At 41.8% G+C, this 12407-nt stretch overlaps 1 protein-coding gene across 3 annotated transcripts in view; it reads right to left on the bottom strand.

The window, feature by feature from the left end:
* The window catches only part of IQGAP2 (IQ motif containing GTPase activating protein 2), a 299955-nt gene that overhangs the window by 25687 nt on the left and 261861 nt on the right, over positions 1-12407 (bottom strand). For all 3 annotated transcript variants that reach the window (XM_059175277.1, XM_059175278.1, XM_059175279.1), the window contains 6 exons: positions 8715-8878; positions 6384-6608; positions 4479-4619; positions 4036-4120; positions 3357-3589; positions 737-869 (listed from right to left, as the gene is read on the bottom strand). In XM_059175277.1, the coding sequence (XP_059031260.1) occupies positions 737-869; positions 3357-3589; positions 4036-4120; positions 4479-4619; positions 6384-6608; positions 8715-8878 (981 nt within the window). The remainder of the gene's footprint in view (positions 1-736; positions 870-3356; positions 3590-4035; positions 4121-4478; positions 4620-6383; positions 6609-8714; positions 8879-12407) is intronic.

The raw sequence follows: 12407 nt of genomic DNA, 5'->3' as shown, positions 1-12407 counted from the left end.
AGTCTCTCTTTTTTTTTTACTTTAAATGATTAAGGAGCCATCTGAGGCTTTCTTGTGCAGAGCTAAGTGCCCTGACTCCAACAGATGCTTAATATTCCTTTCATGGCTGATGGTGGTGATGTTTGCATGCCCTCTGGAGGGAGACATTATGACATACCACAGACTATGAAACTGCCTTTGAGAAATGGGGTTTTCCAGAACAATAGAAATGATTCTTTGCAGGCAGCTAATATTGGGTGGGGTGTCCTCTCTTTCCTAACCTTGAACAGCCTATTTTCCCCCCCTCTTTATGTCCAACATTAGAAGAGAGAGAATATTCTCATTATCCCAGAATTTTAGGGAAAAGCAGGGAAGATTCTACAAAGGGGAAGAGAAATACGGTGGGGGTTCAGGCAGTGTAGCCCTGGTGGGTAGAGGAAATAGCAGGACCCATCCCTGCTCAGGACTTAAACTTCACATTCACAGGCTGACTCTGTCAACAGATCATGTAAGAAAAAACTTGGCTAGTTTGGGAGGAGTTTTATTATGCACTAGTGGGAATAAACGCACCATGTAAAAAGTAAATGTGACTTGTTTGGGGAAAAGGAATCTTATTCATATATGTCAGAGAATAAATAATTGAAGGTTTCTTAGGATGCTGAGTATGAGTATTATTAGCATATGCTTACAGAAAGCCCAGAAGAGACTAAGCATTTTCAAGAAAATGGCATCTGAAATGTGCTAAGACCCCACTTACTGAATGTGTGCTGATGATTTCTTCAATTGAAATATAAATGACTGGTTTGCTGACTGTTACCACATCTGTGTATTTATCCATATTAAACTTTTCTTCTGGTTCAGGGACATTACAGGCTTCTTTGAAGTATTTCCTAACAAAGAAAACAAATGCTTAAGACAGAATTCAAATTTTTGAGGTAAATCTTGAACACTGAGGAAATCATGAATTATGACTAGTACTTTATTCTCCATCTCAAACTGTGTGTGTGTGTGTGTGTGTGTGTGTGTTTGTGTTGAGGAGGGGGGCACTTGTTACAGAATCTTCCAGAATGGCTCCTAACTCTAGAGGCTGAGTCCCTGTTTCCATACGTTGGACCCAGCTTCTTGAGTAGGAATAGCGAGAGCAACATAGCCTCACGTTCTGCTAGTGACTTAATGTAGTCAAATTATGGGCAGGTTATTCAAAAAATGTTATTTTGAAAACAGATCCCCAGAAATTTAAACAAAAATGTCAAGATGGATAGTCTTTGATCTAAGAATCAAATCTTTCTAGAGAAAATAATCTGGAAAGCAATTGATCAAATGTGCTACTTTATTTTTAAAAAGATTTCATTTATTTATTTGAGAGAGATTGCAGGCAGGGAGAAGGAGAGGAAGAAGCAGACTCCCCACTGAGCAGGGAGCCTGATGTGGACCTCCATCACAGGACCCTGGGATCATGACTTGAGCGGAAGGCAGATGCTTAACCAACTGAGCCATCCAGGTGTCCAAATGTGCTCCTTTAAATGGCATAAGTTCCTGGGCCTAATAACCCTTTAGAACTTTTGTTGCCACAGTGACTGAAATTCAAGTTAAGCCTACACTACTCCTAGTTGATTCAAACAACAGTGGCTGACTGATGGAAAACCTGTTAGTGCTAAAAACACCAATACGTACCATGTCCCATTCCCCCAGTAATCAGATTCTAAAAAGTCTCCTCCTCAGATAATAGCAAATTTAGACAGGGAGTTCAAGAAAGCCAGGGCCTCTGATCATGGCTTAGGTTCTCTTGTATAGGCAGAGAAGGTATTTCATTCTATGAGGAGGTAAATTTCCTTCCTCCTTCCTTCCCCCCTCCCCCTCCCCTTCCTTTCTCTCTCTCTCACTTTCTTTTCCTTTTTCTTCCTCCTTCCTTCCCTCCCTCTCTCCCTCTCTCTTTCTTCTTTCCTCTTTTCTTTTCTTTAAGGGAGGGAACACAAACAGGGGGAGTGGGAAAGGGAGAAGCAGACTTCCCACCAAGCAGGGAGCCCAATGCGGGGCTCCATCCCAGGATGCTGGGATCCTGACCTGAGCTGAATGACTGAGCCACCCAGGTGCCCCTCTTTTGTTTTGTTTTGTTTTGTTTTTAAGAGGGAGAGTGCAAGTGGGGAGGTGCCGAAGGAGAAAGAGAGAGAATCTATTTTTTTTTTTAAAGACTTATTTATTTGAGAGAGGGAGAGAGGGAGTGTGCGTGCCTGGGAAGGAGGTGGGGGTACAGAGAGAGAGAATCTCCTTGAGGTCGTGACCTGAGCCAAAATCAAGAGTCAGACACTTAACAGACTGAGCCACCCAGGCTCCCCTGCAGTCAATTTTCACTTGCCTGTGCATGAAATTATCCTTGGTTTATCTCCTGTGGGTACCCAAGGCTTATATATCCAAAAGGCCTCTACCTTCCCAGCCCAAGGCTAAAGAGGTTAAATGGCAGGCGGCCATGTTGGCATGGGAGAGGAGCACGTTTCCATGTGACAGTTGGTCCTTCTACCCTTTTTTGACAGTTTGGCTTCCTACACTTTGAATAGGTTGCTGAGGAACACATAGAATAAATACAAGTGTGAGAGGAAAAAATATGAATTTAAGAGGAAGCAGAGGGGGGGACTTTGGTTTTGTTTCTTTTTGAAGAAGAGCTGGAACCACAGATGTTTGATAAGAATAATCTGAGAAAAACGGAAGTAAAAGGAAGCTGTAGTAGCAGATAAGGATATGCAAGAAGTAGTACATTTTTCCTCTGTGAGAAGAACTAAAATTAGCAGCTTGAGATACCAAAACTTCCTGTAGTAAGAGGATTTGGAGGGAATTTTCTCACAAGAGGCCACAATTCTAAATAGAAAATAATGATCATGAACTACTGTTGTGAGCAGGTAATTTACTCTTCCAGAGAAAAACTGAGGAGTGGGAAATCAATTTCCCAACTGAGGAGTTATAGAGGCTGCATTTATGTCTTATTTCTATGACCAACGGACTGAATGGCAAAAAGAGAAAAAAATGAACGTCAAGTTGAATGTGCTTTCATGGAGAGCTTGAGGGGGAATGGATCTTCCTGTGGACAGAATGAAACCTGTAGCACACCAGGAAGAATAAAGGTTTCATTCTGTCCACAGGAGAAATCAAATATCTGGGGATGACTCAGGATAGCAGAAGCCCTGGGGGCAGGGGTGAGATGAGGAGCCCCAGGCAGAAGGGACCCAGCCTGTTCTTTTCCCGCCATGTTAGCAAGAAGAAGAAATGCACACCGTCCCCTGAGGTTCCCAATCCTCATCCCCAACTTCACTTCTGGGTACAGAGCACACAGGACTCTTCCTTATCATCTCACAAGTTTCTCCAAAAGTAATGTTTCTTCTCACCTGAACTCTTGATAGGTCTCTGATAAATAATTGTTCATAGAGGAGAGATGCTCGTTCTCTCCTTCAAACAGCTTGTTGGAGGCCGCATGCTGAAGGACTTTGGCCACTGACCCCAAGTTTCTCCTTTGGTCAGGATTGATCTGACCTCCGGCAGTCATGTCAATGATATCAAAGCCATCAGGAGCCACGATAGCTGGGTTCATGTACCGGTAGTACAGGAGGTTCCCCACAATCTGGAGGAATGCAGAGGAAAAGACCATTTTTAAGAGAAACAAGTCAAGGGTTTTAGACTATTAAAAATTGAAGTAAATATTCATTGCTGCTTCCCAAGAAAGATCCTTTCCTGATCTGAATCCTAAAAATGAGTTCTGTAAAGGTAGTCAAAACAGTCCCACATTACCAATATAGTTAATCAAAATTATTTTTGGTGAAACCTAGGTTAATTCGAGCACATTGTCCCCAGATGCACTCCTACAAAGAAACTCAATAATGTGTGAGAGATCTCTAAAGAATTTCTGCATCATTAATAACCTTGACAGTCATTCAAAACAGAAGACCTGCAGCTTTTTATAAACAGTCATATGGACTGGGGAAGAAATCTCACAAAATGTTATGCTGGTAATTATTCTGGCTCATGCCCCCAAGAGAAGCTATGGAGAGATGACCCTCGAAAATCTACCTTTAATAGCTCATCTTCTGTGGCATCAGGAAATTTCTCATGGATCGAATTCTTCAGTACTTTCGCTATATACCTCAATCCATAACTACATGCAGAACAGATGACAAAAGAAAAGAATGGGAAAAGGCTAAGTGAGAAAGAAACACAAAACATTTGTTCTCATCAACCACAGTGGAGCAATTTTCTTAAAAAATTAAACATAAAATGAGATGGTAACAGAATCACAGGACCTTCGCTGATGATCATCACTGGGCACTGTTTTTAGTGTTCCCTCCCTCGTTGAAGAACAGTTATGCATTTCCAATGCAAACGCAGGCAAACTTTTAAAATCGTGTTAAAACAGCATGAGGGAAAACGCCTATCTCCACTGTGAGGATTTATGTCCCATTGTGTTGCAAGAACTTGCAGGGAAGAAAGTTCAAGTCGCTACGTGTACAACTTACGGCAGGAGATCAAGGGAAGAAATGATAGAGTTGAGGACTTTGTCGGTGACCCGTCTCAGGTTCTCAATGGATGCCTCCAGTTTGTTTTTCACTTCTGGGTATGTTAGAGCTTGTTCAGTGGTCACATCATAAGGCAGCTTGCTGAAAACACACAGGGGCATTCAATTAATTGAGGGCTTAGGGACAAGCATTTGTGTCCTTGCCAAGCTGTTTCTACAATCAAGCTTTGTACAGTGAAGCTGACATCACCCACTGACCTCAGGGATAAAATGTTTGCCAGCTGAGAGGAGGTCCCATGTGTCCAGACAGTCCCTCTGCCACTGGTGGATGAGGGGGACTGCAGGCTCTCTTGGGGCTCTCTTGGCAAAATAAGAGGTGACTCAAGTGATATAGACTCATCTAATATTCTCTCTTTTTTAAAGAAGTTTCCCCAACTTGGAGCCCAACATGGGGCTTGAACTCAGAGCCCTGAAATCAAGATCTCGGCTTAAGACCTGAGCTGAGATCAAGAGCTGAATGCTGGGGCACCAGGGTGGCTCAGTTGTTAAGCATCTGCCTTCGGCTCAGGTCATGATCCCAGTGTCCTGTCATCAGGTTCCACATTGGGTTCCCTGCTCAGCGGGAAGCCTGCTTCTCCCTCTCCCACTCCCCCTGCTTGTGCTCCCTCTCTCACTGTCTCTCTGTCCAACAAATAAATAAAATCTTAAAAAAAAAAAAAGAGTTGGATGCTTAACCCACTGAGCCACCCAAGCACCCCCCCCCCTTTTTTTTTTAATTTATTTGACAGACAGAGATCACAAGTAGACAGAGAGGCAGGCAGAGAAAGAGGAGGAAGCAGGCCCCCTGAGGAGCAGAGAGCCCGATGCGGGGCTTGATCCCAGAACCCTGGGATCAAGACCTGAGCCCAAGGCAGAGGCTTTAACCCACTGAGCCACCCAGGTGCCCTCACTCTTTTTTTTAATTACAAAAAAGCAGTACGTTCACTACAGAAAAAATTGCATATAAACAATCAAGAATACAATACCAACCCAGAGACAATCATCTTTCATATCTTGGTGCATAACTTTCTAGGTCCTACACTATACATCTGTATATGTGGGCCTAACACACATGGGTATAATAGAGTTGATACATACACATTTTCCATACAGACCCTACATGTATGTGTGTGTATCTATATATCATACACACATATACGTATTTAATCGAAAATGGTTTACCGTACCCAACTGCAACTGGAAACTATACCACAAACATTTTTTCCATGCCAATAAAAATATTTCTATACCTCTATTCCAAACACTTACTAAGTCTACTATGTGTTATACAAACATTTATTTAACAAATTCCTCACAGCTAAATATTTTGACTTTCCCCAACTTTTTTCTGTTACAAACAGTGCTGGGAGAACCATCCACATAATTCTCTGTGCGTATCTTAACGATTGCACAAGGCACCCTTTTGCACAAGATAAAAAGCTGAGATTGCTTAGATCTACCAACTACCACTCAGGATAAGCCCATCCTACCCGGCTTACTAATGCTTACACAGGGAACTTACTGACTCGGTAACCGTTTAAAAAAAAAAAAAAAATCAGGTGAAGAGAAAGTCTGTAATATTTCCACGTCTAGGTTCAGAAACACACAAAGAATAACTAAAGGAGAGAATTATAGAAGTTGTGAATTTGGGGATCAAATGGTGCTGAAAGTTGAAAATACTGTGTCATTTAGAGATGTGTGAGAGTTCAAGAATGGATATGTTAGAGGGAGGGAACATCTTCAGTTGAAAACTGCCCCTGGACAGCAAATTTTGTTTTTTTTAAGAGCGCTTAAGAGTATTTATAATAACCATGTAAAAATGATCATAAAACATGACTGAAAACCAACATCTTCCGGGCTCAGGTACCTGGCTTCTCCAGTCTGTGTTTCCAGTTGGTTCACCCAAGCCTTGTACACCTCTACAGGGCTCGTGTTGATGGCCAAGGACTTGTCATCCAGGATCTCTTTCACCACCGGAGCCAGGAGCTGGCGCAACGTGTTCTGTCCCCGGGCACCCCTGTTGAAGCTCACAACCATCTTGATGACCGTGGGGTTCCCAGTCACTATGTCCTGCACCTGATCCACTTTTGATCTGAAAGAAACCCAGACCAAAACAAATGGGTTGCCTCTGTGGGTAGAGCTTTAAACAGCCTATGTTCTCTCTGGGGGGCAAGGACTTCAGGGAGCTCCACTCCATGAAAATCGAAAGTGACATAGTTTAAAAGCAAGCAATCATTTGTAAGATGTGTGTTCATTATGTGAGGGACCCAAGGATGTGAGAATAAGTGCTCGGCTTTAATTTTGATCTAGAAGGCAGGAAGGGACTGAAAGTGGACAGATAGTAAGAAGAATCAAGGGGGTCATTGTGTCCCATCTAGTTACCAAATTTTAAAAACAATGTTCTCGACTCAATGAACTGACTCCACTTCTTCAAATCGAGCTCACATGCACCACAGGGAAGCTTCTGGCTACCTCAAGTGGCAGAGAGAGTCCTTCCTGACTGCTGATTGCCAGGTCCTGAGAGCCTCCCTGATTGGCCTCGCTTTCACCTCTGTGCAGCCTCTCACCCTCCCACGTGACCACGGGCTCCCTCTGCGCCCCTTTCCCCGCAGTGCCTCAGTGACATATTCCAGTCCTCATCTCACCCAGTCATTCCCTTGGTCTCCTTTGCCGGCTCCTCTCCTCACATTTGAACTGTTGACTCTCACCTTTTTCTACATGATCTACCCTCACACCCCACTCAGGCATGCAGTCTCAATAACCATCTCCTTGGAACTTGTCCTCTGAGCTCAGTGTCTAATCCACCTCTCCTTCCTGGGAGCTGGTCCTGGATTTCTGACCTTTGGCTGGACATTTCCCCCCTCACATTCTATACCTCTAGCTCATACTCACTGTGTTAAAAACCCAAACTATATTTTTTTCCTTCTGATGCCCCATTTCTCTGACCTGTGCAGCTTTCGTTTATTCTGTCCAAACACAGCAGCAGATCAATCCTCTAAAAAACCCAGTGTGGCTGTGTCAATACTCTGCTCGAAGACCTTTCAGGCCTTCCAAGGAGGTGAAAAGGGCCTCAACACTTGGGTCTGGACTTAGCGGCTCCCGTACTCTGGCCCAACCTATCTTTCTAGTTCCATCTCCTGTTCGTGACTTGTTAAACCTCATTTTGGTCAGAAGGATCCTATAGTCTTTTGCAGACTTTGGCCCATGCTTTCTGTCAACAGTGTGCCTTATTTCGCTTTTCCATTTTTTTCTTAGAAAATCTGTAGATATTCTTCAAGGATTTGGATCAACTACTTCCTCTCCCTAAAGTCTTTATTGGCTGACCTAACTGGAACTTTTCTACCTCCCCCCCTTTCTTATATTTTATCTGTTGAGTAGAGTTGACACACATTACATTAGTTTCAGCCATACAGCCTAGTGATTTGACAGATTTATACATTATTCTTTGTTCCCCACAAGTACAGCTGTGTCTGTCCTGTTACACTGTTACATCGTTATTACAATGTCATTTGTACCTGAAACTTTTCTCTAGATCCCTCTGATCTGTTACACTGTATGTATCATTCATTAGTACTTATTTATTTCAGTGCACACATTTCTATTTCTCATGTATCCTATTTCTGAGGCTGTAAGGCAGAGGTTGCTAGCTAACATGCTTCAGAGGTCCATAGGAACCAGTCTAGCTCAAGTTGTAAGAATCTAGGAAAGCAGTTGAGATCCATCTTGTTGGCTAAGGGCATTTTTCCTGTATTTTTTTGGCCCCTTTAATATAGGTATTTGCACATTTTTTTAAAAAAACAATAACTGAATCAGAAAATAAGTAAGCAAAAATCAGTCTAACTTTTACTGTGAGAAGTAAAAGAAAACTTTTTGGCAGAGACTGTTATCCCCATCTGTTTATAGCTTTATTAGTCACAGGATTTTAAATTTTTTCCACTGACTTTCAAAAAAGCTTTTGATTTTCAAGTTGCTGTTTACTTGCAAAATCAAAAGCTAAATTAGCTCTAAAAAAGCTATCAAGAAAGCTGTATCAGGAAATACCAATAGTGATGTAGAAATTTCCTAAGCAATCTGATATACTTGAGTATGTATGAGTAACTTATAAGGATAATTTAAACAGTATTTTAGTAAGTCAGAGAGAGCTGCCACAAAAACAATCTATTCATTGATATTTTTAAATATATACTTATATACATACTTTATTTCTTCCTCCAGAGCAGTCTTGAAAAGCTTGAGGAGTAGATACTCTTCTCGCTGATTAGAAGCATAATTGTATAGTGTGAAAATAACAGTGTCCATAAATTTAGTTGACTTATTTTGTGGCATCTGGAAAATCAGCTTGGCCAGGTATGAAGGATTTGTCTAAAAGAAAAGGGGGAGGAAGGACAAAGCCCCCCCACCCAAAACTGTATGTTAATATATTATTAAACCAGAGAGGAGTACCCTATCCCCTTATAATATATAGAAAGCATACAGTGGAGTATCTGACACATAATAAAACTTTAAAAGGTGTCAGCTAATATTAATACTAGAGGAAGTTATAAAGTTACAATAGGATTTAAGTTTATATGATCTATATTTATGATATATAATTATATTATGTACATTATATACTGTTAACCATTTCAAGCTACATATTACTATTTATTGTAGAGACACAGAAGAGAGAGGGGTTGGCCAAGAGAATCCAGTATCTGAAGAGACTGGCAATAATGATCCAAGAGCCCAGCTACATAGATTATTCTAGAAAGACTGATGAGTAGACAGAAGGAAGTACATCCCATATTCTGAGACTAGACAGAGAAAAGAAAAGGATACATTCACAAGTGGAGACAGTGGGATGCTAGGAGGTTTTATAAGGAAAGAGAAGGTAGGAGTGAAGTGGGGACGCTGAAGGGAGGGGTGAGGTCAAGACAGCTGATGGATGAAATGGTAGAAGAAAGTGACAGAAAAAAAAAGACACTGCATGGGACGCCTGGGTGGCTCAGTTGGTTAAGCAGCTGCCTTCGGCTCAGGTCATGATCCCAGCGTCCTGGGATCGAGTCCCACATGGGGCTCCTTGCTCCGCAGGGAGCCTGCTTCTCCCTCTGACTCTGCCTTCCACTCTGTCTGCCTGTGCTCGCTCTCACTCTCTCTCTTACAAATAAATAAATAAAATCTTTAAAAAAAAAAAAAAAGACACTGCAAAACCCAAGAATTAAAAAAAATATAAAAAAAATATAAAAAATAAAAATAAAAATAAAAATAAAATAAATATTTAAAAAAGTGCAGTCCTGAGGGTTTTTCTGAGGTTGGCATTCTGAGATACACCAGCAACCTTCATATAATATGGGTTTTCTCCAGTAGCTACCCCAACCAGATGAGGTTAAAGGAGGACAACTACTATATAGGATGTAGAGGAAAATATTTACATAGAGAAATTAAATATCCCTATTCTTCATCTTCCTTCTGATGAGAAAAGAAAATTTTCCGTACATGGAAACTAGTGTTCATTTAATACACCCAAGCAGTTTGGCTGTAAAGTTTTGAAGGAAAACCTGAATTCTAGTTTAACTCACCATTTCCGTTTAATTTCAAGTTCATCATGATTGAAACTTTGTGAAGCCCTAGCTAAGGACAACCCTTTTTCTGCAGTTCCGCAGTGATTCTTTTTCCACACTGAACCATATGGGATGAGGAGAAAGGAAACCCACACTAAAGCTAAAGAGCCTACTGCTCATGCCTCCCAGATGACCTGAACACTTTTCCATGGAGGCTGAGACTTAAGAGGTGAACACCAAGCAAAGCCTATAGCAGCTGACCTGTGCTTGGTTCTAACTTCTTGCCAAGGCATCCATTGAAAGGCCAAGGGAATCCAGACCATTTGCTTTCTGCAGTTTCCTCAATGAGCTCGGGCTAATGTCTCCGAGAAAAGGTAAAGAAAAGTACATGATTTCAAGAGACACTTCACTCGGACTTGGTGCCACTGGAATGGTGGAGCTCTGGGACTGGCAGTTTGGGGTTGTTGGGGGAATAAAATGGTGGTGTTATTCTCAACATGTTCCGGCGCTTTTTACCCTTTCCATTCATGGGTCTCCACATGTAGAAAAAGGTAAAAAATACAAGTCTTAGGCTAATGACCACAGTTTCCCTCTCCTTAGGACACAAATTCTATCAAAATCTAACACTAGAAACTAAATCCTAAAGAAGCCCTCATTTATTTGGGAGGTTCACAGACGTCAAAAGAATAAATGGGGCGCCTGGGAGGCTCAGTGGGTTAAAGCCTCTGCCTTCGGCTCAGGTCATGATCCCAGGTCCTGGGATCGAGCCCCACATCGGGCTCTCTACTCAGCAGGGAGCCTGCTTCCCCCCCCTTCTCTGCCTGCCTCTCTGCCTACTTGTGATCTCAGTCTGTCAAATAAATAAAAAAATTCTTTAAAAAAAACCCACAAAAAACAAGAATAAAAAATGCCCAAGATTAAATTTTCAACTGGTAGATGACTGCTATTCTAGTTGAGGTAGACAAAAACCCTTCCCTACCCAGTGGGAGCCCCCTTTATTTCTGGGAAGTTTGCTGGGGTTAGTTAAGCAATGGATTCTACAAACAATGCTGTTTTTACATTGTCCTTCTATGCTGCCACATCGTGGCCAACTGTGGCACTACACCTGCTTCCCACTCTACCTCCAGACAGAGCCTTCTCATGTATGCTAAAATTACCCCAAAGATACAGATGTAGTGAAAAGAAGGGCCACCTGTACCCCAATGTTTATAGCAGCAATGGCCACGGTCACCAAACTGTGGAAAGAACCAAGATGCCCTTCAACGGATGAATGGATAAGGAAAATGTGGTCCATATACACTATGGAGTATTGTGCCTCCATCAGAACGTACGAATACCCAACTTTTGTAGCAACATGGATGGGACTGGAAGAGATTATGCTGAGTGAAATAAGTCAAGTGGAGAGAGTCAATTATCATATGGTTTCACTTATTTGTGGAGCATAACAAATAGCATGGAGGACATGGGGAGTTAAGAGAAGGGAGTTGGGGGAAATTGGAAGGGGAGGTGAACCATGAGAGATTATGGACTCTAAAAAAAAATCTGAGGGGTTTAAATTGGCGGGTGGGTGGGAGGTTGGGGTACCAGGTGGTGGGTATTATAAAGGGCATGGATTGCATGGAGCACTGGGTGTGGTGAAAAAATAATGAATACTGTTATGCTGAAAATAAATAAAAAATAAATTTTAAAAAATTAACGTAACTTCTCTCATGGGATGAACCACACTTCATTCATGCTTTGGGTCATATGTTCTATGTATACCTAATGTCACTGTGGTCTCCAAGGAAAGATTCAGGGACTTCAGGCCTTGAGGAAGTCACCACCAAGAACAGCAGCCTCCCCATACAAAGGGACACCTGACTCAAGGAAGAACTGCTGACCTACCTTTTGGGGGAAAGTTTTCCTGTCAAAGGGAAGGCTTTGTTTATCACTAACACTTGCTTACTCACTTTCCTTTGGGATTGAGTGGATGTGCTGGTAGAGCAGATAAGATGAATCAGTGATTAACCAAAACAGTAACTGGTCTACCACAGTCCAACCATAAGCAGTTCAACTTAACTAGTTCTCAATGACTGTTCGTTGACATCATAGTGATGCCATGAAAATAATTAAATAAAAAGATGTCCTATTGCCCTAATCTAAACTCTGGCTCACTTCTCAAAAAAAAAAAAAAAAAAAAAAAAAAAAAAGATGCAAAGATCTGTTTGGCACATATTTTAATTTTGTCACGGCCAACAGCATCTGCTTATCTTATCCTGTCTCTGCAGATAATGGTAATATAACGTAGTCTCAGAATCAGGGGCTCCAAAGTCAAACTGCCTGGGTTCCAATACCCTTGCTTTACCATTTAC

The sequence above is a fragment of the Mustela lutreola genome, chromosome 5, assembly GCF_030435805.1.
Source record: "Mustela lutreola isolate mMusLut2 chromosome 5, mMusLut2.pri, whole genome shotgun sequence".
In the NCBI taxonomy this organism is placed as follows: domain Eukaryota; kingdom Metazoa; phylum Chordata; class Mammalia; order Carnivora; family Mustelidae; genus Mustela; species Mustela lutreola.
The sequence above is the reverse complement of the archived record's forward strand: the minus strand, read 5'-3'. Positions and strand labels throughout refer to the sequence as shown.